This window comes from Coregonus lavaretus (assembly GCF_964263955.1).
Source record: "Coregonus lavaretus genome assembly, contig: HAP1_SCAFFOLD_47, whole genome shotgun sequence".
Classification (NCBI taxonomy): Eukaryota; Metazoa; Chordata; class Actinopteri; order Salmoniformes; family Salmonidae; genus Coregonus; species Coregonus lavaretus.
This window is the reverse complement of record NW_028161510.1, coordinates 1,753,605-1,779,978: the sequence shown is the minus strand read 5'-3', so window position 1 is coordinate 1,779,978 and position 26,374 is coordinate 1,753,605. Positions and strand designations below refer to the sequence as shown.

At 47.6% G+C, this 26,374-nt stretch overlaps 4 protein-coding genes across 4 annotated transcripts in view; all 4 read left to right on the top strand.

Moving 5' to 3' along the window:
* The window catches only part of LOC311120553 (uncharacterized protein), a gene marked incomplete at its 3' end in the record, with an annotated part of 61,552 nt that extends 59,286 nt beyond the window's left edge, over window positions 1–2,266 (top strand). Inside the window, exons 7-8 of the mRNA XM_084195139.1 lie at window positions 282–629; window positions 2,103–2,266. Coding sequence (XP_084051265.1) covers window positions 282–629; window positions 2,103–2,266 — 512 coding nt within the window. The remainder of the gene's footprint in view (window positions 1–281; window positions 630–2,102) is intronic.
* A 14-nt stretch (window positions 2,267–2,280) lies between these two features.
* On the top strand, window positions 2,281–9,080 carry LOC311120570 (cell adhesion molecule 3-like; the record flags this gene model as incomplete). The annotated part of the gene is made up of 4 exons (XM_084195160.1): window positions 2,281–2,368; window positions 2,986–3,333; window positions 5,514–5,780; window positions 7,899–9,080. The coding sequence occupies 4 exons, from the start codon at window positions 2,281–2,283 to the stop codon at window positions 8,090–8,092; spliced, it is 897 nt and encodes a 298-aa protein (XP_084051286.1). The 3' UTR covers window positions 8,093–9,080.
* Window positions 9,081–9,578: 498 nt separating this feature from the next.
* On the top strand, window positions 9,579–22,428 carry LOC311120563 (hsp90 co-chaperone Cdc37-like). Its single transcript, XM_084195150.1, has 9 exons — window positions 9,579–11,233; window positions 12,637–12,933; window positions 13,345–13,450; window positions 13,599–13,714; window positions 17,240–17,362; window positions 20,194–20,286; window positions 20,528–20,617; window positions 20,794–20,865; window positions 21,369–22,428. The coding sequence occupies exons 1-9, from the start codon at window positions 11,120–11,122 to the stop codon at window positions 21,510–21,512; spliced, it is 1,155 nt and encodes a 384-aa protein (XP_084051276.1). The 5' UTR covers window positions 9,579–11,119; the 3' UTR covers window positions 21,513–22,428.
* An 828-nt stretch (window positions 22,429–23,256) lies between these two features.
* LOC311120509 (3',5'-cyclic-AMP phosphodiesterase 4B-like) overlaps window positions 23,257–26,374 on the top strand; it is a gene marked incomplete at both ends in the record, with an annotated part of 36,573 nt that continues 33,455 nt past the window's right edge. Inside the window, one exon of the mRNA XM_084195094.1 lies at window positions 23,257–24,159. Coding sequence (XP_084051220.1) covers window positions 23,257–24,159 — 903 coding nt within the window. The remainder of the gene's footprint in view (window positions 24,160–26,374) is intronic.

Genomic DNA, 26,374 nt, shown 5'->3' with positions numbered 1-26,374 from the left:
TTCAATGACCTTTAATGAATGTTTTACTGTGATTTAGCTTCAATATCCTTTATTTTCATTGATTTATTTTAAATGCACTTTCAATATTTATTTTGATTTAACAGAGTGACTGACTGGAATATCAAACCTACGTGCTTCACAGATGGAGGCGTGTGTCAGAAACAGCTGGACATCACAGTTTATAGTGAGTGACGTCTCTCTCTTATCTTCACTGGTGTTTCTGAATGTATACTGCAGTATGGCACCGTTAAATCACTGTGTGTGTGTCCATTCCTCCACAGAGCTTCCAGACTTTGTGTCCATCAGCTATAGGAGTCACCCTGATCCGATGGTTGAGCAGCATCAGAACCATTTACATTGTCTCGTCCAGAACATCGCTCCTATTGAGAGACTCAGGGTGACCTTCTACAAAGTCAATACCGGTGGTGAACAGACAGAATTAGGCACACAACAGAACTCCACGGACAACATCAAGACACCAGTGAATGGGACCTATACCCTGGACTTCACCCCTAGTAGAGATGATGATGGGGCCCAGTTGTGGTGTTCAGCCATGTTGGTTCTGGGACCAGAGGGACCCCAACCTCCTCCTGTAATGAAATCAAACCGCCTCAACATCACTGTGCACTGTGAGTCCATCTGGTTCTCTGTCTCCACACATTTTGTACAACTGTCAGTTAGATACCAGATGAGTCATGATGTTGCCTGATGTTGTTTTCACTTCATATTCTGTCATTAATCAACTTTTTTCTCATCTCTCTTTCTCTTTCTCTCTCTCTCTCTCTCTCTCTCTCTCTCTCTCTCTCTCTCTCTCTCTCTCTCTCTCTCCTCTCTCTCTCTCTCTCTCTCTCTCTCTCTCTGTCTCTCTCTCTCTCATCTATCTCCCCCCCTCTCTCTCTCCCTCTCTCTCTCTCTCTGTCTCTCTCTCTCTCATCTATCTCCCCCCTCTCTCTCTCCCTCTCTCTCTCGCTCTCCCCCTATCTCCCTCTCTCCCCCTCTCTCTCTATCTCTCTCTCCCTCTCTCTCTCTCCCCCTCTCTCTCTCGCGCTCTCTCTCTCTCTCCCCCTCTCTCTCTCGCGCTCTCTCTCTCTCCCCCTATCTCCCCCTCTCTCTCTCTCTCCCCCCTCTCTCTCCCTCTCTCTCTCTCTCTCTCTCTCTCTCTGTCTCTCTCTCTCTCTCTATCTCTCTGTGTGTCTTCTCTCTCTCCCTCTCTCCCCTCTCTCTCCCTCCCCTCTCTCTCCCTCCCCCCTCTCTCTCCTCCCCTCTCTCTCTCTCTCCTCTCTCTCCCTCTCTCTGTCTCTCTCTCTCTCTCTCTGTGTCTTCTCTCTCTCCCTCTCTCCCCTCTCTCTCTCTATCTCCTCTCTCTCCCTCTCTCTCTCTCCCTCTCCCCCCCTCTCTCTCTCTTCCCCCCTCTCTCTCTCTCTCTCCCCCCCTCTCTCTCTCTGTCTCCTTCTCTCTCAATCTTTATCTCTCTCCATCTCTCTCCCCCCCTCTCTCTCTCTCTCTCTCTCTCTCTCGCTCTCTCTCCCCCCTCTCGCTCTCTCTCTCCCCCCCTATCTCCCTCTCTCCCCCTCTATCTCCCTATCTCTCTCTCTCCCCCCTCTCTCTCTCTCCCCCCTCTCTCTCTCTCCCCCCTCTCCCTCTCTCTCTCCCTCTCTCCCCCCTCTCCCTCTCTCTCTCTCTGTCTCTCTCTCTCTCCCTCTGTCTTCTCTCTCTCTCCCTCTCTCCCTCCCCCCTCTCCCTCTCTCCCTCCCCCCTCTCCCTCTCTCCCTCCCCTCTCCCTCTCTATCTCTCCCTCTCTCCCCTCTCTCTCCCCCCCCCTCTCTCTCTCTCCCCCCCTCCCCTCTCTTCCTCTCTCTCTCTCTCTCTTTCTCTATCTCTCCCCCCCCTTCTCTCTCTCCCCCCCCTTCTCTCTCTCCCCCCCCCCTCCCCTCTCTCTCTCCCCCCCTCCCCTCTCTCTCCCCCCCCTTCTCTCTCTCCTCCCCCCCTTCTCTCTCTCTCTTCCTCCCCCCCCTTCTCTCCCTCTCTCTCTCCCCCCCCTCCCCTCTTCCTCTCTCTCCCCCCCCCCCCCTTATCTCTCTCTCTTCCTCTCTCTCTTCTAGACAAACCTCAGATCACTATGTGTCCTGGATGTTTCTCCGTGAGCATCACAGAGGGCGACACCCTGTCAATTAACTGTAGTGCAAAGGGTAACCCCGCCCCCTCATACGATTGGTTTCTACCCAAGCTGCCCCCGCCCCCAACACCACAGAAGACAGATCCATAGTGACCATCACCAACATGGTGAAGTCTCACTCTGGAGAGTACACCTGCATCGCTATCAACCCCCTGGGAAACAGCACCTGGACTGTTAACGTGGAGGTCACAGGTGAGATGGATGGATTATTGGTTGGATGGATGATTGAATGATTGGTTGGTTGGTTTATTGATGTACAGTGCATTCGGAAAGTATTCAGACCCCTTGACTTTTTCCACATTTTGTTACATTACAGCCTTATTCTAAAATGGATTAAATAGTTTTTTCCCCTCATCAATCTACACACGATACCCCATAATGACAAAGCAAAAAACGTTTTTTAGAACTTTTTGCAAATGTATAATAAAAAACAACCTGAAATATCACATTTACATAAGTATTCAGACGCTTTACTCAGTACTTTGAAGCACCTTTGGCAACGATTACAGCCTCGAGTCTTCTTGGGTATGGCGCTACAAGCTTGGCACATATGTATTTGGGGAGTTTCTCCCATTATTTTCTGCAGATCCCCTCAAGCTCTGCCAGGTTGGATGGGGAGCGTCGCTGCACAGCTATTTTCAGGTCTCTCCAGAGATGTTTGATCGGGTTCAAGTCCGGGCTCTGGCTGGGCCACTCAAGGATATTCAGAGACTTGTCCTGAAGCCACTCCTGCGTTGTCTTGGCTGTGTGCTTAGGGTCGTTGTCCTGTTGGAAGGTGAACCTTCGTGTGTGTGTCCATTCCTCCACAGAGCTTCCAGACTTTGTGTCCATCAGCTATATGAGTCACCCTGATCCGATGGTTGAGCAGCATCAGAACCAGTTACAGTGTCTCTTCCAGAACATCGCTCCTATTGAGAGACTCAGGGTGACCTTCTACAAAGTCAATACCGGTGGTGAACAGACAGAATTAGGCACAAAACAGAACTCCAAGGACAACATCACGACACCAGTGAATGGGACCTATACCCTGGACTTCACCCCTAGTAGAGATGATGATGGGGCCCAGTTGTGGTGTTCAGCCATGTTGGTTCTGGGACCAGAGGGACCCCAACCTCCTCCTGTAATGGAATCAGACCGCCTCAACATCTCTGTGCACTGTGAGTCCATCTGGTTCTCTGTCTCCACACATTTTGTACAACTGTTAGTTAGATACCAGATGAGTCATGATGTTGCCTGATGTTGTTTTCACTTCATATTCTGTCATTAATCAACTTGTTTCTCATATCTCTTTCTCTTTCTCTTTCTCTCTCTCTCTCTCTGTTTCTCTCTCTCTCATCTATCTCCCCCCTCTCTCTCTCCCTCTCTCCCCCTCTCTCTCTCCCCCTATCTCCCTCTCTCCCTATCTCTCTCTCTCTCTTTCTCCCTCTCTCTCCCCCTCTCTCGCGCCCTCTCTCTCTCCCCCTCCCCCTCTCTCTCTCTCTCCCCCTCTCTCTCTCTCTCCCCCCTATTTCCCTCTCTCCCTATCTATCTCTCTCTCTCCCCCCCTCTCTCTCCCCCCCTCTCTCTCCCCCCTCTCCCTCTCTCTCTCTCTGTCTCTCTCTCTCTCTCTGTGTCTTCTCTCTCTCCCTCTCTCCCCTCTCTCCTCCTCTCTCTCCTCCTCTCTCTCCCTCTCTCTCTGTCTCTCTCTCTCTGTTTCTCTCTCTCTCCCCCCTCTCTCTCTCTCTCTCTTCCCCCCCCCCTCTCTCTCTCTCTCTCCCCCCCCTCTCTCTCTCTCTCTCTCGCTCTCTCTCTCTCGCTCTCTCTCTCTCGCTCTCTCTCTCCCCCCCTATCTCCCTCTCTCCCCCTCTACCTCCCTATCTCTCTCTCTCCCCCTCTCTCTCTCCCCCCTCTCCCTCTCTCTCCCCCCTCTCCCTCTCTCTCTCTCTCTCTCTCCCTCTCTCCCTCCCCCCTCTCCCTCTATCCCTCCCCCCTCCCCCCCCCTCTCTCCCTCCCCCCTCCCCCCTCTCTCTCCCTCTGTCTTCTCTCTCCCTCCCCCCTCTCCCTCTCTCCCTCCCCCCTCCCCCCCCTCTCTCCCTCCCCCCTCCCCCCCCTCTCTCTCTCTCCCCCCTCTCCCTCTCTCTCTCTCCCCCCTCTCCCTCTCTCTCTCTGTCTCTCTCTCTCTCCCTCTCTCTCTCCCTCCCCCCTCTCCCTCTCTCCCTCCCCTCTCTCTCCCCCCCTCTCTCTCTCCCCCCCCTCTCTTCCTCTCTCTCTCTCTCTCCCCCCCTCCTCTCTCTCCCCCCCCCTCTCTCCCCCCCCCTCCCCTCTCTCTCTCCCCCCTCCCCTCTCTCCCCCCCCCCTCTCTCCCCCCCTTCTCTCTCTCTCCCTCCCCCCCCTTCTCTCTCTCTCTCCCCCCCCCCCTCTCCCCCCCTCTCTCTCCCCCCCTTCTCTCTCCCCCCTCCCCCCTCTCTCCCTTTCCATCTCTCCCTCTCTCTCCCCCCCCTCTCTCTCCCCCCCTCCCCCCCCTCTCTCTCCCCCCCCCTCCCCTCTCTCTCTCCCCCCCTTCTCTCTCCCCCCCTTCTCTCTCTCTCTTCCTCCCCCCCTTCTCTCTCCCCCCCTTCTCTCTCTCTCTTCCTCCCCCCCTTCTCTCTCTCTCTCCCCCCCCTCCCCTCTCTCTCCCCCCCTCTCTCTCTCTCCCCCCCTTCTCTCTCCCCCCTCCCCTCTTCCTCTCCCCCCCCCTCTCTCTCTCCCCCCTCCCCCCTCTCTCCCTTTCCATCTCTCCCTCTCTCTCCCCCCCTCTCTCTCTCCCCCCCCCCCTCCCCTCTCTCTCCCCCCCCCCTCCCCTCTCTCTCCCCCCCTTCTCTCTCTCTCTTCCTCCCCCCCCTTCTCTCTCTCCCCCCCCCTTCTCTCTCCCCCCTCCCCCCTCCCTCCCCCCTCTCTCCCTTTCCATCTCTCCCTCTCTCTCCCCCCCTCCCCTCTTCCTCTCCCCCCCTCTCTCTCTCCCCCCCCCTTCTCTCTCTCTCTTCCTCCCCCCCTTCTCTCTCTTCCTCTCCCCCCGCTCTCTCTCTTCCTCCCCCCCTTCTCTCTCTCTCTTCCTCCCCCCCTTCTCTCTCTCTCTTCCTCCCCCCCCTCTCTCTCCCCCCCCTTCTCTCTCTCTTCCTCCCCCCCCTTCTCTCTCTTCCTCTCCCCCCCCTCTCTCTCTCCCCCACTCCCCCCTCTCTCTCTCTTCCTCCCCCCCTTCTCTCTCTCTCTCCCCCCCTTCTCTCTCTCCTCCCCCCCCTTCTCTCTCTCTCTTCCTCCCCCCCTTCTCTCCCTCTCTCTCTCCCCCCCTCCCCTCTTCCTCTCTCTCTCTCTCTTCTAGACAAACCTCAGATCACTATGTGTCCTGGATGTTTCTCCGTGAGCATCACAGAGGGCGACACCCTGTCAATTAACTGTAGTGCAAAGGGTAACCCCGCCCCCTCATATGAATGGTTTCTACCCCAAGCTGCCCCCGCCCCCAACACCACGGAAGAGAGGTCCGTAGTGACCATCACCAACATGGTGAAGTCTCACTCTGGAGATTACACTTGCATCGCTATCAACCCCCTGGGAAACAGCACCTGTACTGTTAACGTGGAGGTCACAGGTGAGATGGATGGATTATTGGTTGGATGGTTGATTGAATGATTGGTTGGTTGGTTTATTGATGTACAATGCATTCGGAAAGTATTCAGACCCCTTGACTTTTTCCACATTTTGTTACATTACAGCCTTATTCTAAAATGGATTAAATCGTTTTTCCCCCTCATCAATCTACACACGATACCCCATAATGACAAAGCAAAAAACGTTTTTTAGAACTTTTTGCAAATGTATAATAAAAAACAACCTGAAATATCACATTTACATAAGTATTCAGACGCTTTACTCAGTACTTTGTTGAAGCACCTTTGGCAACGATTACAGCCTCGAGTCTTCTTGGGTATGGCGCTACAAGCTTGGTACACCTGTATTTGGGGAGTTTCTCCCATTATTTTCTGCAGATCCCCTCAAGCTCTGTCAGTTTGGATGGGGAGTGTCGCTGCACAGCTATTTTCAGGTCTCTCCAGAGATGTTTGATCGGGTTCAAGTCCGGGCTCTGGCTGGGCCACTCAAGGATATTCAGAGACTTGTCCTGAAGCCACTCCTGCGTTGTCTTGGCTGTGTGCTTAGGGTCGTTGTCCTGTTGGAAGGTGAACCTTCGCCCCAGTCTGAGGTCCTGAGTGCTCTGGTGCAGGTTTTCATCAAGGATCTCTCTGTACTTTGCTCCGTTCATCTTTCCCTCGATCCTGACTAGTCTCCCAGTCCCCGCCGCTGAAAAACATCCCCACAGCATAATGCTGCCACCACCATGCTTCACCGTAGGGATGGTGGCAGGTTTCCTCCACACGTGACGCTTGGCATTCAGGCCAAAGAGTTCAATCTTGATTTCATCAGACCAGAGAATCTTGTTTCTCATGGTCTGAGAGTCCTTTAGGTGCCTTTTGGCAAACTCCAAGCGGGCTGTCATGTGCCTTTTACTGAGGAGTGGCTTCCGTTTGGCCACTCTACCATAAAGGCCTGTTTGGTGGAGTGCTGCAGAGATGGTTGTCCTTCTGGAAGGTTCTCCCATCTCCACAGAGGAACTCTGGAGCTCTATCAGAGTGACCATCGGGTTCTTGGTCACCTCCCTGACCAAGGCCCTTCTCCCCTGATTGCTCAGTTTGGCCGGGCGGCCAGCTCTAGGAAGAGTCTTGGTGGTTCCAAACTTCTTCCATTTAAGAATGATGGAGGCCACTGTGTTCTTGGGGACCTTCAAAGCTGCAGAAATGTTTTGGTACCCTTCCCCAGATCTGTGCCTCGACACAATCCTGTCTCTGAGCTCTATTGACAATTCCTTTGACCTCATGGCTTGGTTTTTGCTCTGACATGCACTGTCAATTGTTGGACCTTATATAGACAGTTGTGTGCCTTTCCAAATCATGTCCAATCAATTGAATTTACCACTGGTGGACTCCAATCAAGTTGTAGAAATGTCTCATGGATGATCAATGGAAACAGGATGCACCTGAGCTCAATTTCGAGTCTCATAGCAAAGGGTCTGAATAAATATGGTATTTCTGTTTTTTTATTTTTAATACTTTTGCAAAATAATTAAACATCTGTTTTCGCTTTGTCATTATGGGGTATTGTGTGTAGATTGATGAGGGGGGGGAAATAATGCTGTAACGTAACAAAATGTGGAAAAAGTCAAGGGATCTGAATACTTTCCGAATGCACTGTATCTCCCCTCCTCCCTCTCCTCCTCTCCTCTCTCCCCTCTGCCTCTCCCTCTTCTCCTCCCTCTCCTCCTCTCCTCTCTCCCCTCTGCCTCTCCTCCTCCCTCTCCTCCTCTCCTCTCTCCCCTCTGCCTCTCCCTCTCCTCCTCCCTCCTCTCCTCTCTCCCCTCTGCCTCTCCTCCTCCCTCTCCTCCTCTCCTCTCTCCCCTCTGCCTCTCCCTCTCCTCCTCCCCCTGCCTCTCCTCCCCTCCTCCCTCTCCTCCTCTCCTCTCTCCCCTCTGCCTCTCCCTCTCCTCCTCCCTCCCCTCCTCTCCTCTCTCCCCTCTGCCTCTCCTCCTCCCTCTCCTCCTCTCCTCTCTCCCCTCTGCCTCTCCCTCTCCTCCTCCCCCTGCCTCTCCTCCCCTCCTCCCTCTCCTCCTCTGCCTCTCCCCCTCTGCCTCTCCCTCTCCTCCTCTCCTGCCCTGTAGTGGACTACCTGCCCATCATTGCAGGGCTGGCGGCGGCTGCCATAGTGATCCTCTTGGTGATCTCCTGTTTCATCTACTCCTCTTACTATAAACACACCCGCATGGGCCACTACCAACTGAAAGACATGTTGCCACGACGACACAAGAACAAACACGTGGCGCACCACAACGGAATGGATCAGTCCAGCATGTAGAGGAGGCGGGACTTAGAGAGAAAAAACACACCAGAGTTGGTTGGGGACAGAGCATGTGAGCAGAGTTGAGCGTTTGGAAATCCCGATGAGAGGTGCAGCGCTCCATGTCCTTTCCCATGGCTCCCTCACAGGAATAAAGAAACACTACTCCAAACTCGCTCCATTCATTACAATTTAACAAACACCCATCTATTTTTGTGACTACCTGGACCTACCAGTTGTTTTTAAGTATTGAAACCGAACCTTATGGATTTTAATGAAAAGTATTTGAATAAACATGAAACGGTGAATGTAAGAAGCGAACATCATTTCAAATAGACTACATGTCATATTAAACAGCATATAAACACTCTAAATAGGTCAGGAGCCAGACAGGGAGCCTAAGAAGGAACGAAAATGAATTATTTAGGATATATTATTTCAATGTTTTCAAGGCTGATAAAACACACAGGTGCTAAATCAAGATGACTTACAAAGATGAGGACCAAAGAGCAAGAGAGGGAGTGTGGTGATGTAGTGTCCACTGTTATGTGTAAGGCTTGGATGCCACCTGCTGGTAGGGTTCTAAACATTGTTCTACTATAGCAGTCGTTACACACGCTGACTACATGAAACATCCACAACTAAAGAAGCATTGTGGAATCTGAAGACACTTATCCCAAAAGCATGATGGTGTATTCCATGATTTTGGAATGAGATGTTCGACAAGCAGGTGTCCACATACCTTTGGTCATGGAGTGTATCTGGTTACACTTGCAGACAGGCGGAAAATCAAATGCTACGTTTTTCAATTGCAGATCATGTTAATTTCAGTATTTATTAACTTCCATTGCATTGTCTAATTCACTCAGTCATCATAAAGTACCAAATAACAGGATATGTGTGCAAAGCAAGCACTATTATATCTGTATGCATATGTGTGTGTAGATGAAAGCATTTATTTTGTATATACACTGCTCAAAAAAATAAAGGGAACACTAAAATAACACATCATAGATCTGAATGAATGAAATAATCTTATTAAATACTTTTTTCTTTACATAGTTGAATGTGCTGACAACAAAATCACACAAAAATTATCAATGGAAATCAAATTTATCAACCCATGGAGGTCTGGATTTGGAGTCACCCTCAAAATTAAAGTGGAAACCACACTACAGGCTGATCCAACTTTGATGTAATGTCCTTAAAACAAGTCAAAATGAGGCTCAGTAGTGTGTGTGGCCTCCACGTGCCTGTATGACCTCCCTACAACGCCTGGGCATGCTCCTGATGAGGTGGCGGATGGTCTCCTGAGGGATCTCCTCCCAGACCTGGACTAAAGCATCCGCCAACTCCTGGACAGTCTGTGGTGCAACGTGGCGTTGGTGGATGGAGCGAGACATGATGTCCCAGATGTGCTCAATTGGATTCAGGTCTGGGGAACGGGCGGGCCAGTCCATAGCATCAATGCCTTCCTCTTGCAGGAACTGCTGACAAACTCAGCCACATGAGGTCTAGCATTGTCTTGCATTAGGAGGAACCCAGGGCCAACCGCACCAGCATATGGTCTCACAAGGGGTCTGAGGATCTCATCTCGGTACCTAATGGCAGTCAGGCTACCTCTGGCGAGCACATGGAGGGCTGTGCGGCCCCCCAAAGAAATGCCACCCCACACCATGACTGACCCACCGCCAAACCGGTCATGCTGGAGGATGTTGCAGGCAGCAGAACGTTCTCCATGGCGTCTCCAGACTCTGTCACGTCTGTCACGTGCTCAGTGTGAACCTGCTTTCATCTGTGAAGAGCACAGGGCGCCAGTGGCGAATTTGCCAATCTTGGTGTTCTCTGGCAAATGCCAAACGTCCTGCACGGTGTTGGGCTGTAAGCACAACCCCCACCTGTGGACGTCGGGCCCTCATACCACCCTCATGGAGTCTGTTTCTGACCGTTTGAGCAGACACATGCACATTTGTGGCCTGCTGGAGGTCATTTTGCAGGGCTCTGGCAGTGCTCCTCCTGCTCCTCCTTGCACAAAGGCGGAGGTAGCAGTCCTGCTGCTGGGTTGTTGCCCTCCTACGGCCTCCTCCACGTCTCCTGATGTACTGGCCTGTCTCCTGGTAGCGCCTCCATGCTCTGGACACTACGCTGACAGACACAGCAAACCTTCTTGCCACAGCTCGCATTGATGTGCCATCCTGGATGAGCTGCACTACCTGAGCCACTTGTGTGGGTTGTAGACCCCGTCTCATGCTACCACTAGAGTGAAAGCACCGCCAGCATTCAAAAGTGACCAAAACATCAGCCAGGAAGCATAGGAACTGAGAAGTGGTCTGTGGTCACCACCTGCAAAACCAGTCCTTTATTGGGGGGTGTCTTGCTAATTGCCTATAATTTCCACCTGTTGTCTATTCCATTTGCACAACAGCATGTGAAATGTATTGTCAATCAGTGTTGCTTCCTAAGTGGACAGTTTGATTTCACAGAAGTGTGATTGACTTGGAGTTACATTGTGTTGTTTAAGTGTTCCCTTTATTTTTTTGAGCAGTGTATTTTCCTATAAAGAACCATTTGGAAGTACTCATGTGTAACTTGATGTAATTTCAACAAAAAAATCTGCTTTTTGCTACTTGTGCGCTCTCTTGTGGCTGAAGCTATAGATTACATTTGTGATTATAAACACAATGTACCTTAACGTTTTTGTCTCTAGAATAAAGAAACATTCCACAGAGATTAAAATGAGCTAAGTCTACAAATGTCAAGGTTTACTTTTACAGTGAATTATTAGCTCAGAAACCTCTGCTTCTCGAAGACTCCAAAGCCATCTCCGTCGCATGATTTCTACGTCACACTCCCTCGCAGATCGGACGCAACAGAGCTTTCCAGAAAATACTTCTGAGCTGAAGCGTCGAGTCGAGGGCGTCGGAGAAAGTTTAGCGCGCATTTTCTCTCTTTCAACAGGACCAAAGTGTATATTTTCCTTCCATTTAGTGTGTTGTTGTTGCCTGGACTTCCCACGGAAAGAGAAGGAGGAGAGAGGGCTAGAAGATGACGACTAGGACTATTGATTACAGTGTGTGGGACCACATCGAAGTATCGGATGATGAGGATGAGACTCACCCCAATATCGACACCCCGAGCCTTTTCCGATGGAGGCATCAGGTAGCTATGACAACAGGCGATATGTCTTCACTAAAATAATAATACATATGTAGCTACATTACTAGCTAGTCAGCTAGCGACAGTAGCTAACTAGTTATGTCAGCAAACACTAGCTAGCTATCTTCTTAGCCAAGTGTCATAGCCATAGAAATCACGACAGCCGGCTAATCTAGTTAGCTGGTCAGCTAAAGTGACTAACGTTAATCCAACTGGCTAAAGTGCTAGCTAGCTAGGCTTAGCTCTGGTCCAGGGCGTTAGCTAGGCAAGACTTTCAAGATTTGGGCTTTACAGCAGTAGCCTAGTTGCTCAATAAGAGTTTGTCCACAGCTCTAGCGCTCTCTCTCTCTGTGTGTCGGTCTCTCTCGCTCTCTCTCTCTTCCCGTCTCATTGCCCAATAAGAGTTTGTCCACAGCTCTAGCGCTCTCTCTCTCTCTCTGTGTCGGTCTCTGTCTGTCTCTCTCGCTCTGTCTCTCCATGTCTCTCTTGCGCAGTAAGTTTGTCCACACAGCTCTAGCTCTCTCTCTCTCTCTGTGTCGGTCTCTGTCTGTCTCTCTCGCTCTGTCTCTCTCTTCCTGTCTCTCTTGCGCAGTAAAAGTTTGCCCACAGCTCTAGCGCGCTCTCTGTCTGTCTCTATTGCCCAATAAGAGTTTGCCCACAGCTCTAGCGCTCTCTCTCTCTCTGTCTCTCCCTGTCTGTCTGTCTCTCCCTGTCTCTATTGCCCAATAAGAGTTTGTCCACAGCTCTAGCGCTCTCTCTCTCTCTGTCTCTCCCTGTCTGTCTGTCTCTCCCTGTCTCTATTGCCCAATAAGAGTTTGTCCACAGCTCTAGCGCGCTCTCTCTCTCTGTCTCTCCCTGTCTGTCTGTCTCTCCCTGTCTCTATTGCCCAATAAGAGTTTGTCCACAGCTCTAGCGCTCTCTCTCTGTCTGTCTGTCTGTCTCTCCCTGTCTCTATTGCCCAATAAGAGTTTCTCCACACAGCCCGTGATGCACCTTAACCTTGGCTAGCTACATAATAAATTAATCCAGCAGAATTGTGCTAGGTGCAATATCTTGCCTTGGACAGAACGTTTGTTTAGCTTCTTTTTCTTTGGGATTGGGTTGGCGGATTGCATCCAACTTTTAAGTTGCATACACCGCCAACTATTGTACTGGAGTGTGAGGCCAGTCACGGCCTACCTACATTAAGTTATCTTCATTAGTCCTGTTCCTCTAAGACGTTTGGTTAGCTAGCTAATAGGCTAACTGTTAAACAACAACAATGTTACTATCTCCTCCCACCCCTCCACCGTCCTCTCCTCCCTCCTCCACCCTTCATCCTTCCATGTCCCTCCCATCTTTCATCTCTCCTCCACCCTCTCTCCACTACTCTAATCTTCCACTGCACCTCCATCTCTCCCTCCTAGGCGCGTGTGGAGAAACAGGTGGCCTTCGAGGAGAAAGGAGAGGAGCTGGAGAGGAACATGGCGGAGTGTAAGAGACGTCTGGAGGAGGTGCAGTACAGAGTGAAGGAGTTAGAGGAGGGAGGACAGAAGGAAGGAGCGGAGGAGGAGAGGAAGACAGAGCTGAGCAAGGCCCAGACAGAGGAGAAGAAATACAAAAAGGATCAACGCTTGTGGGAGAAGAAGATGGAGGAACATCGGAGAGAGGAGAAAAAGATGCCTTGGAACGTTGACACGCTCAGCAAAGAGGGATTCAGCAAGGTGAGATATTTTGTGTGTAGCATTTCGCTACACCCGCAACAACATCTGCTAAATATGTGTATGTAAACCAATAACATTTGATTTGAGATGCACCACACCCTCAACAAAGAGGGCTTCAGCCAGGTGAGATAGGAAGACAAGACATGACTTTGTAGAAGGATAAATCATGAAGATGTGGGCTATCATCACTACTATTGATGTCACATGTTATCCCTCTATTAGCCTACTGTCTACTGAAAATATCTTTCCCTCCCCCCTCCTCCTCCTCCCCCCTCCTCCTCCTCCTCCTCCTCCTCCTCCCCCCTCCTCCTCCTCCCCCTCCTCCTCCCCCCTCCTCCTCCTCCCCCCTCCTCCTCCTCCTCCTCTCCCCTCCTCCTCCCTCCTCCTCCCCCCCATCCCTTCTTCCCCCAGAGTGTGTTGAACATCAAGCCGGAACCGACAGAAGAGACGGAGGAACAGAAGGAAGAGAAACACCAGACCTTTGTGGAGAAACACGAGAAACAGATCAAACACTTTGGTGAGTTTCAGATTCGCTGTCTATCTCTACACTCTACTCCTTCTGTCTGTTTCAACACACAACTAAACTATGTAATGTCTGTATCTCTACACTCTACTCCTTCTGTCTGTTTCAACACACAACTAAACTATTTAATGTCTATCTGTAGGGATGCTGCGGCGTTGGGAGGACAGTCAGAAGTACCTGTCTGACCACCCTTACCTGGTGTGTGAAGAGACGGCTAACTACCTGGTCATCATGTGTATAGACCTGGAGGTGGAAGAGGTGAGGGGGGGTGTGTTTACATCTTTCTGTGTGTGTGTCTTTGTGTATGTTAACCTGTGTGTGTCTTTGTGTATGTTAACCGGTGGCTTGCGAAAATATTCACCCCCCATGGCATTTTTCCTATTTTGTTGCCATACAACCTGGAATTAAAATTGATTTTTGGAGGGTTTGTATAATTTGATTTACACAACATGCCTACCACTTTTAAGATGCAAAATATATTTTTTGTGAAACAAACAAGAAATAAGACAAAAAAAACTAACTTGAGCGTGCATAACTATTCCCCCCCCCAAGTCAATACTTTGTAGAGCCAGCTTTTGCAGCAATTACAGCTGCAAGTCTCTTGGGGTATGTCTCTATAAGCTTGGCACATCTAGCCACTGGGATTTTTGCCCATTCTTCAAGGCAAAACTGCTCCAGCTCCTTCAAGTTGGATGGGTTCAGCTGGTGTACAGCAATCTTTAAGTCATACCACAGATTCTCAATTGGATTGAGGTCTGGGCTTTGACTAGGTCATTCCAAGACATTTCAATGTTTCCCCTTAAACCACTCGAGTGTTGCTTTAGCAGTATGCTTAGGGTCATTGTCCTGCTGGAAGGTGAACCTCCGTCCCAGTCTCAAATCTCTGGAAGACTGAAACAGGTTTCCCTCAAGAACTTCCATGTATTTAGCGGCATCCATCATTCCTTCAATTCTGACCAGTTTCCCAGTCCCTGCCGATGGAAAAACATCCCCACAGCATGATACTGCCACCACCATGCTTCACTGTGGGGATGGCGTTCTCGGGGTGATGAGAGGTGTTGGTTTTGCGCCAGACATAGCGTTTTCCTTGATGGCCAAAAAGCTCAATTTTAGTCTCATCTGACCAGAGTACCTTCTTCCATATGTTTGGGGAGTCTCCCACATGCCTTTTGGCGAACACCAAACGTGTTTGCTTATTTTTTTCTTCAAGCAGTGGCTTTTGTCTGGCCACTCTTCCGTAAAGCCCAGCTCTGTGGAGTGTACGGCTTAAAGTGGTCCTATGGACAGATGCTCAAATCTCCACTGTGGAGCTTTGCAGCTCCTTCAGGGTTATCTTTGGTCTCTTTGTTGCCTCACTGATTAATGCACTCCTTGCCTGGTCCGTGAGTTTTGGCAGATTGTTGTGCCATATTCTTTCAATTTTTTAATAATGGATTTAATGGTGCTCCGTGGGATGTTCAAAGTTTCTGATATTTTTTTAATAACCCAACCCTGATCTGTACTTCTCCACAACTATGTACCTGACCTGTTTGGAGAGCTCCTTGGTCTTCATTGTGCCGCTTGCTTAGTGGTGCCCCTTGCTTAGTGGTGTTGCAGACTCTGGGGCCTTTCAGAACAGGTGTATATATACTGATATCATGTGACACTTAGATTGCACACAGGTGGACTTCATTTAACTAATTATGTGACTTCTGAAGGTAATTGGTGGTACCAGATCTTATTTAGGGGCTTCATAGCAAAGGGGGTGAATACATACAGTGGGGAAAAAAAGTATTTAGTCAGCCACCAATTGTGCAAGTTCTCCCACTTAAAAAGATCAGAGAGGCCTGTAATTTTCATCATAGGTACATGTCAACTATGACAGACAAATTGAGGGAAAAAAATCCAGAAAATCACATTGTAGGATTTTTTATGAATTTATTTGCAAATTATGGTGGAAAATAAGTATTTGGTCACCTACAAACAAGCAAGATTTCTGGCTCTCACAGACCTGTAACTTCTTCTTTAAGAGGCTCCTCTGTCCTCCACTCGTTACCTGTATTAATGGCACCTGTTTGAACTTGTTATCAGTATAAAAGACACCTGTCCACAACCTCAAACAGTCACACTCCAAACTCCACTATGGCCAAGACCAAAGAGCTGTCAAAGGACACCAGAAACAAAATTGTAGACCTGCACCAGGCTGGAAAGACTGAATCTGCAATAGGTAAGCAGCTTGGTTTGAAGAAATCAACTGTGGGAGCAATTATTAGGAAATGGAAGACATACAAGACCACTGATAATCTCCCTCAATCTGGGGCTCCATGCAAGATCTCACCCCGGAACCACAAAAAATCCCAGAACCACACGGTTCTGGGATTTTGGTGAATGACCTGCAGAGGTGAATGACCTGCAGAGAGCTGGGACCAAAGTAACAAAGCCTACCATCAGTAACACACTACGCCGCCAGGGACTCAAATCCTGCAGTGCCAGACGTGTCCCCCTGCTTAAGCCAGTACATGTCCAGGCCCGTCTAAAGTTTGCTAGAGTGCATTTGGATGATCCAGAAGAGGATTGGGAGAATGTCATATGGTCAGATGAAACCAAAATATAACTTTTTGGTAAAAACTCAACTCGTCGTGTTTGGAGGACAAAGAATGCTGAGTTGCATCCAAAGAACACCATACCCACTGTGAAGCATGGGGGTGGAAACATCATGCTTTGGGGCTGTTTTTCTGCAAAGGGACCAGGACGACTGATCCGTGTAAAGAAAGAATGAATGGGGCCATGTATCGTGAGATTTTGAGTGAAAACCTCCTTCCATCAGCAAGGGCATTGAAGATGAAACGTGGCTGGGTCTTTCAGCATGACAATGATCCCAAACACACCGCCCGGGCAACGAAGGAGTGGCTTCGTAAGAAGCATTTCAAGGTCCTGGAGTGGCCTAGCCAGTCTCCAGATCTCAACCCCATAGAAAATCTTTGGAGGGAGTTGAAAGTCTGTGTTGCCCAGCGACAGCCCCAAAACATCACTGCTCTAGAGGAGATCTGCATGGAGGAATGGGCCAAAATACCAGCAACAGTGTGTGAAAACCTTGTGAAGACTTACAGAAATTTTGACCTGTGTCATTGCCAACAAAGGGTATATAACAAAGTATTGAGAAACTTTTGTATTTGACCAAATACTTATTTTCCACCATAATTTGCAAATAAATTCATTAAACATCCTACAATGTGATTTTCTGGAATTTTTTTCCTCATTTTGTCTGTCATAGTTGACGTGTACCTATGATGAAAATTACAGGCCTCTCTCATCTTTTTAAGTGGGAGAACTTGCACAATTGGTGGCTGACTAAATACTTTTTTTCCCCACTGTATGCACGCACAACGTTTCCGTTATTTATTTTTTTGAATATTTTTGAAGCAAGTAAAATTTTTTTCATTTCACTTCACCAATTTGGACGATTTTGTGTATGTCCATTACATAAAATAAAAATAAAAATCAATTTAAATTACAGGTTGTAATGCAACAAAATAGGAAAAAGGCCAAGGGGGATGAATACTTTTGCAAGGCACTGTATGTGTTTGTGTGTCTGTATCTTTGTGTATGTTAACCTGTGTGTGTGTGTGTGTGTGTGGTGTGTGTGTGTGTGTGTGGTGTGTGTGTGTGGTGTGTGTGGTGTGTGGTGTGTGTGGTGTGTGTGGTGTGTGTGTGTGTGTGTGGTGTGTGTGTGTGTGTGTGTGTGTGTGTGTGGTGTGTGTGTGTGTGTGTGTGTGTGTGTGTGTGGTGTGTGTGTGTGTGTAGAAACATGGTTTGATGGATCAGGCAGCTCACCAGACCATAGTGATGCAGTTTATCTTGGAGCTGGCTAAGAGTCTGAAGATCGACCCTCGAGGATGCTTCAGACAGTTCTTCCAAAAGATCAAGGTAGGCGTGTTGCCTTTATTCATTTTAAGGCCGGGATTCAATCAGAGGCGCCTTGTTGAATACAGAAACAAAAACGCTGCAGATATCGGCTCAAGTGGAAATGACCTTTTAAATGCAAAGCGCTGTTCTCTTGTTGATAAAGCCCCTTTTGATTGAATCCCGGCTTTATGAGTTGATGCCCCTTTTGATTGAATCCCGGCTTTATGAGTTGATGCCCCTTTTGATTGAATCCCGGCTTTATGAGTTGATGCCCCTTTTGATTGAATCCCGGCTTTATGAGTTGATGCCCCTTTTGATTGAATCCCGGCTTTATGAGTTGATGCCCCTTTTGATTGAATCCCGGCTTTATGAGTTGATGCCCCTTTTGATTGAATCCCGGCTTTATGAGTTGATGCCCCTTTTGATTGAATCCCGGCTTTATGAGTTGATGCCCCTTTTGATTGAATCCCGGCTTTATGAGTTGATGCCCCTTTTGATTGAATCCCGGCTTTATGAGTTGATGCCCCTTTTGATTGAATCCCGGCTTTATGAGTTGATGCCCCTTTTGATTGAATCCCGGCTTTGAGTTGATGCCCCTTTTGATTGAATCCCGGCTTTATGAGTTGATGTATAACTTTGAGTTGTTTAACTTCACGTGTGTGTCCATATACAGTGCTGCTTGGAAGTATGTGAACCCCTTTGTGCAATTGCAGATTTTTTCTATTTTTACCATGAAATCTTCATTTAATCAGAACCAGTCTTTTGGATCTGACATAACAGGTTTATATTTACCAATACCATATGTTGGTGTAGAGTAAATCATGCGTGTAGTAGAAAAACAACATTAAAAATAAATTAGTGCAGGTGCAAAAATAAGTGAACCCCAAGTTGCATTGGTTAAATCAAGTAGGTAAGTAGAATCAGGTGGGTAAATAATTAGCTACCAAATGAACCAATCAAATGAGAGATCGGTAGGAAAGAGTTTGGGCGGGACTCTGATAAAAAATTGAGATAAGAAACCTGGTCAGTTTGGTGTTACTCATCCAAGTGAATGCAAAGCACACCATGCCGAGAGGAAAGGAGATCTCAGAGGACGAGGGTAGTGAGAGCGCTTCAGTCTGGGGAAGGCTATAAAATCATCTCAAAAAGATTTGACCTCCATCAGTCCACTGTGAGGCAAATAATTCACAAATGGAGAGCATTTAACATGACAGCAACTAGGCCTAGAAGTGGACGCCCTTCCAAAATATCCCCAAGAGCCACAAGAACAATAATAAATCAGGTAAAAGCCAACCCAAATATAACATCTAGAGATTTGCAGACCTCCCTTGCTGCATCTCAGGTAACTGTGCATGCTTCAACAATAAGAAGAACACTGATTCAAAATGCCATTAATGGAAGGGTTGCTAGGAAGAAGCCTCTGCTGTCATAATGGAAGGGTTGCTAGGAAGAAGCCTCTGCTGTCATAATGGAAGGGTTGCTAGGAAGAAGCCTCTGCTGTCATAATGGAAGGGTTGCTAGGAAGAAGCCTCTGCTGTCATAATGGAAGGGTTGCTAGGAAGAAGCCTCTGCTGTCATAATGGAAGGGTTGCTAGGAAGAAGCCGCTGCTGTCAAAAAAGAACCAAACTGGCCGTCTTAACTTGGCCAGAGACCACCTGGACAAACCTGAAGGTTTCTGGAAGTCCATTCTCTGGACCGAGGAGTTCAAAATTGACCTTTTTGGTCACAAGGAACACCGCTATGTTTGGCAAAAAACCCAACACTGCCTACCACCAAAATAACCTTATCCCAACAGTCAAGCATGGTGGTGGGAATATGAAGATCTGGGGGCTGCTTTTCCTCCTCTGGACCTGGACGACTCCACATCATTAAAGGAACCATGAATTCTGAGGTATACCAGGAGATTCTTGAACAGAACATCAGGCCATCAGCTGAAAAATGGGTCTTCCAACAAGACAACGACCCAAAGCATTCAAGCAAATCTACCAAAGAATGGCTCAGGAGAAAGAAGATTTGTGTTTTTGGATTGGCCAAGTCAAAGTCCTGACCTAAATCTAATCGAGATGCTGTGACCTGAAGCTCTGTCATTGCCGCTCTGTTATTGCTTGTCCATATATGTATATATTCTTAAATTCCATTCCTTACTAGATTTGTGTGTATTGGGTATATGTTGTGAAATTGTTAGATATTACTTGTTAGATATTACTGCACTGTCGGAGCTAGAAGCACAAGCATTTAGCTACACCCGCAATAACATCTGCAAAACATGTGTATGTGACAAATAAAATGTGATTTGATTTGAAGCGGGCATTCATGCCAGACACCCCTCAAACCTCACTCAATTGGCTGAGTTCTGTAAGGAGGAGTTGGCAAAAATCCCTCAAAACAGATGTCAGAGACTGATTGCTGGCTATAGGAAACGTTTAGTCCAAGTCATCGCTGCTAATGGAGGTGCCACAAGCTATTGACTGAAAGGGGGTCACATATTTTTGCACACATCAAATCAGAGTTTCTGTTAAATAAAAAATGAAAATATATATAATATTTTTTTTGTTTTCTGTCATTTACGTGGAATGTCTTCATTACGAATTGGGGTTTAGATAAGGATTTTATATGTTTTATTTTAATATTTTATAGCAAAATAATGACCAGCCCTGTAGGGTTCACATACTTTCAAGCAGCACTGTATGTACTGTGTACAGGTGTATGTACTGTGTACAGGTGTATGTACTGTGTACAGGTGTATGTACTGTGTACAGGTGTATGTATTGTGTACAGGTGTATGTACTGTGTACAGGTGTACCTGTATGTCACACCAATCTATCTCTCTCTCTCTCTCTCTCTCTGTCAGACAGCGGACCAGCCCTACCAGGAGGCCTTTACTGATGAGCTGGAGTCATTTAAGGAGAGAGTTCGAGGCAGAGCTAAGATCAGGATACAAAAGGTCATTTTCCCTCAAGAAAAATTGTTTCTTGCTTCAGCTGTTTTAAAAGTATTTTTATGGTAGTGGGAGAAGTTCAAAGGGATATTTTACTCCAAAAACATTCAGACGTTCACATTTTTCTGGGACTGTATCATAACTGTAGACTGATGAACAGAATACTAAAATATATATATGTTTTGTAAAATACGAGGCATTGGTGAGGTTCTAAATAAATCCATGAATATGAAATGATTTGTTAAAGGCTATGGAGGAGTACGAGGAGGAGGAGAGACAGAACCGACTAGGACCTGGTGGACTGGACCCTGTGGAAGTCTACCACACTCTGCCAGAGGTAACACACACACACAGAGAGAGAGAGAGAGAGAGACACACACACACAGAGAGACACACACAGAGAGAGGGAGAGACACAGTCAGCAACCTATGGCCACATATTCAGAGGAAGTGGTCGCCAACCCCAGTCTCCTTTTTTGACCTCTGACATGCGATGTCACATCCTGTTTCACAGGAAATGAAGAAGTGTTTTGATGATAAAGACATCTCAATGCTGCAGGAAGCTATCAGCAAGATGGACCCCATGGTGAGTGTCTCCTGTCTCTCTCTTTCTCTCCTCCTCTTTCTTTCTCTCCTCCTTTCTCTCTCCTAATGTTCTCTCTCTCCCCCTCTCTTTCTCTCTCCTAATGTTCTCTCTCTCCCCCCCTCTCTTTCTCTCTCCTAATGTTCTCTCTCCCCCCCTCTATTTCTCTCTCCTAATGTTCTCTCTCTCCCCCTCTCTTTCTCTCTCCTAACATTCTCTTTCTCTCTCCTAATGTTCTCTCTCTCCCCCTCTCTTTCTCTCTCCTAACATTCTCTTTCTCTCTCCTAATGTTCTCTCTCTCCCCCTCTCTTTCTCTCTCCTAACATTCTCTTTCTCTCTCCTAATGTTCTCTCTCTCCCCCCCTCTCTTTCTCTCTCCTAATGTTCTCTCTCTCCCCCTCTCTTTCTCTCTCCTAACATTCTCTTTCTCTCTCCTAACGTTCTCTCTCTCCACCTCTCTTTTTCCTCACTCTCTCTGACCTGTGTGTGTGTGTTGTGGTTTCTCAGGAGGCAAAGGTCCACATGAAGAGGTGCATTGACTCGGGACTCTGGGTTCCCAACGCCAATACCGACAACGAAGATGCAGAGAATGAGGAAGAGGAAAAGGAGGACAAAGAAGATGAGGAAGAGCCAGAGAAGGAGGAGAAATGACTGTCATAAATTGAACTTTACCCTTCCCTTAGACTTTTGACCTTTTCAGACCTAGCTACTCCCTTTACTAGCATTAGCTTGTCCTATTGAAAACATACTGTGAAGATGCTAACTTCCCTAGCGTTAAATGGACTAGTATGGCTAGCATTAGCCTGACCCATTGAAAACCTGCTCCGGGCCAGTATTTACAAAGCGTCTCAGAGTGGGACTGCTGATCTTGGATCTGTTTTGCTTTCTTCTAATCATCATGAACAAAATCATCTGTACAAGGGGACCTCATCCTAGATCATCACTCCTATTCTGAGACGCTTTTTGAATATGTGCCTGGGGTGAAGTTTCCCCCTAGGTATCAGCTTCCCCTCCCACAATCCTGACATTAACCATTTGGGGGGAAAATGCTAAACTTCATCCAAACTTCACCCTGCTGTCTCTTCTACCCATAGTCCCATCTTTATATTTACCCCCCCCGCCACCTCACTTCTGGTTTAATAGCACATCATCTGTTTTGATTTTGTTATTGATCATTTTTGGTTTTGTATTATAGATGTAGTTCCACCCTTTCTAGTCACCTAGAACTCAGACCAGTCTTCTGAACTGTTACCTAGAACTTAGAACTGCTACCCAACAGAAACCCATTCAGAACTGCTCAACCCTGGTTTTAAACCCTCCACCTAATCCTACCTCCATCCCCTTTGAACCAAACTCTCTCGCTCTGTCAGGCCTCTCTTTGTCTCTCAGCATGGGTCAAACCTTGTTCAAACCACTTTAAACCAGATGAAACCGGTTCAAACCAGCGCAATCCTGATCACAGCTCCTCGCTGCAGCTGGGACAGACCGGGTGTGGTCTGTCAGTTGACTCCGCCCCTTTCCTTATTACAGTTGTCTATTGCTTAGTAAAGTTGACATGCAAAAACAATTGTTCTTGTGATATTTTTCTCTTTGTATGTTCTCTTTTGATTTCTCTTTTTCCCTGTTATTTTTTCTGTCTGTCTGTCTCTGTCTCTGGCTGTCTCTCTCTCTGTCTGTCTGTCTCTGTGTCTCTTTGTCTGTCTCTCTTTGTCTGTCTGTCTGTGTCTCAATGAACATGGTGAAAATATAACCTCTAAATGGTCCTTGTATTGTTTCATCAATGCCATTGGATACTAAAGCAATAAGGCCCTTAGACGTGGTATATTGGCCATATACCACAAACCCCCGAGGTGCCTTATTACTATTATAAACTGGTAACCAACGTAATTAGAGCAGAAAAAATACATGTTTTGTCATACCCATGGTATACGGTCTGCTATACCACGGCTGTCAGCCAATCAGCATTCAGGGCTCGAACCACCCAGTTTATAATGCCAGATACCTGCTATGTGTTGACATCACTCTCCCAGTGTATCAGCCAATCAGAAACCAGACTTTGATACAGTAAAAAGATGACATCATCCGTTCCCTTTATGATTTATGCAATGGCAATTACTGGTAAGCAGTTGTTTTGAGGCTGACCAATAGATTGTGAAAACATGTTGTACTGGCCAATACAACATGCATACTTTCAATGGTAAAGACAAGCTGACAATGTAAACACACTCATGAAATTACCACTGATAAGAAAAAAAGGAGAGTAACTTTCTAGAGGAAATCTGAGGAAATAATTTCCTCAGAGGAAATGACTGGTAAGCAACCAGCAGGTACTGTAGAGTGGAGAGGAACAGAGTTGAACTACTCTGTAGATAGTGAGGGACAATATACTGTAGGAATGTACCTATGTAACAGATGTCCATCCAGTGATAACCAGAAGACTGGTCTCAGCGCCAGTGGAACAGATGTCCAGAAGACTGGTCTCAGCGCCAGTGGAACAGATGTCCAGAAGACTGGTCTCAGAGCCAGTGGAACAGATGTCCAGAAGACTGGTCTCAGCGCCAGTGGAACAGACGTCCAGAAGACTGGTCTCAGCGCCAGTGGAACAGATGTCCAGAAGACTGGTCTCAGCGCCAGTGGAACAGACGTCCAGAAGACTGGTCTCAGCGCCAGTGGAACAGATGTCCAGAAGACTGGTCTCAGCGCCAGTGGAACAGATGTCCAGAAGACTGGTCTCAGCGCCAGTGGAACAGATGTCCAGAAGACTGGTCTCAGCGCCAGTGGAACAGATGTCCAGAAGACTGGTCTCAGCGCCAGTGGAACAGATGTCCAGAAGACTGGTCTCAGCGCCAGTGGAACAGATGTCCAGAAGACTGGTCTCAGAGCCAGTGGAACAGACGTCCAGAAGACTGGTCTCAGCGCCAGTGGAACAGATGTCCAGAAGACTGGTCTCAGCGCCAGTGGAACAGATGTCCAGAAGACTGGTCTCAGCGCCAGTGGAACAGATGTCCAGAAGACTGGTCTCAGCGCCAGTGGAACAGATGTCCAGAAGACTGGTCTCAGCGCCAGTGGAACAGATGTCCAGAAGACTGGTCTCAGCGCCAGTGGAACAGATGTCCAGAAGACTGGTCTCAGCGCCAGTGGAACAGATGTCCAGAAGACTGGTCTCAGCGCCAGTGGAACAGATGTCCAGAAGACTGGTCTCAGAGCCAGTGGAACAGATGTCCAGAAGACTGGTCTCAGCGCCAGTGGAACAGATGTCCAGAAGACTGGTCTCAGCGCCAGTGGAACAGACGTGATCGTACTTCGTAATTCTCTTGCGTTTTGTTTTTAGATAAATAATTCTGATAATAGCCACAAGAAAGCGCAGGACAACAGTATGTTGATGGCTGTAGATTTGTGATTCGTCTGTTGGCATGGAAATAACTGTATTAGCAGGGAGCTAATGTGACCATTACAATTAGAGCATGCTAGCTAACTCGCGTTTACAGCAGTAACATATAAAAGCACAGACCAGGATGCCCCCAATATCTACCAGGTACACATATATATATATATACAAACACCAGGACATGTACATAGTGAACTCATACACATTGTAAATATGACAATAGAATACAGTATTTCAGAACGTGACCTACCGCTTGCATGCCAATACCAGACTGGGACGAAGTTACGTTTGCGATCTCCCCCTATCCGCAAGCATGACTAATGGCATAACACCCTAATTGATATGTAAATTCAACCAACCAATAAGAATGCATAAAATATAGAATACATATTTCTGCAGTGTCAAATGGAGACATAACCAATCCTGTTACACATGTTACCTTACCGTGGGAATACTGTGGGAATAGAGTGAGAGCAGGGGTGTAATTATTAGTCCAAAACGTTTACTCCTAACGGAAAACATTTTGCAACGGAAACGAGAGTTTCTATTGGACAAATTCCGGTAGGTCCTACCCCGTTTCGTTCCGTTTGGTTCTGTTGAGTTCCTAGTGAGTACACCCCAGATCTATATCACTGATCAGATGTTGACATGCCTCATCCATACAGGAAGCACAAAGCACCACGTCAGAAATAGCTGAGTGGAGCTGTTCATTCATTCATCCTCAAAGAGGGCTGAGTGGAGCTGTTCATTCATTCATTCCTCAAAGAGAGCTGAGTGGAGCTGTTCATTCATTAATTCCTCTGAGCAGTCACGTGAATGGAGGGTTCCTTTCAGGAAGTGAGTGAGGGGGAGGGAGGTGTGTGTGTGTATATATATATATATATATATATATATATATACTGAACAAAAATATAAACACAACATGTAAAGTGTTGGTCCCATGTTTCATGAGCTGAAATAAAATATCCCAAAAAAATTCCATAAGCACAAAAAGCTTATTTCTCTAAAATGTTGTGCACAAATTTGTTTACATCCCTGTTAGTGAGCATTTCTCCTTTGCCAAGATAATCCATCCACTTGACAGGTGTGGCATATCAAGAAGCAGATTAAACCGCATGATCATTACACAGGTGCACCTTGTGCTGGGACAATAAAAGGCCACTCTAAAATGTGCAGTTTTGTCACAACACAATGCCACAGTTGTCTCAAGTTTTGAGGGAGTGTGCAATTGGCATGCTGACTGCAGGAATGTCCACCAGAGCTGTTGCCAGAGAATTGAATGTTAATTTCTCTACCATGAGCCGCCTCCAACGTCGTTTTAGAGAATTTGGCAGTACTTCCAACCGGCCTCACAACCACAGACCATGTGTAACCGCGCCAGCCCAGGACCACATCCGGCTTCTTCACCTGCCGGATCGTCTGAGACCAGCTACCCAGACAGCTGATGTTACTGTGGGTTTGTCAGAAACCGTCTCAGGGAAGCTCATCTGCGTGCTCGTCATCCTTATCAGGGTCTTGACCTGACTGAAGTTCGGCGTCGTAACCAACTTTAGCGGGCAAATGCTCACCTTCGATGGCCACTGGCACACTGGAGAACTGTGCTCTTCACGGATGAATCCCAGTTTCAACTGTACCGGGCAGATGGCAGACAGCCTGTATGGCGTCGTGTGGGTGAGCGGTTTTCTGATGTCAACGTTGTGAACAGGGTGCCCCATGGTAGCGGTGGGGTTATGATATGGGCAGACGTAAGCTATGGACAATGAACACCATTTTATTTTATCGATGGCAATTTGAATGCACAACCCCCCGTGACGAGATCCTGAGGCCCATTGTCTTGCCATTCATCAGCCACCATCACCTCATGTTTCAGCATGATTATGCACGGCCCCATGTCGCAAGGATCTGTACACAATTGCTGGAAGCTGAAAATGTCCCAGTTCTTACATGGCCTGCATACTCACCAGACATGTCACCCATTGAGCATGTTTGGGATGCTCTGGATCGACATGTACGACAGCATGTTCCCGCCAATATCCAGCAACTTCGCACAGAGGAGTGGGAGTGAGACAACATTCCACAGGCCACAATCAACAGCCTGATCAACTCTATGCGAAGGAGATGTGTC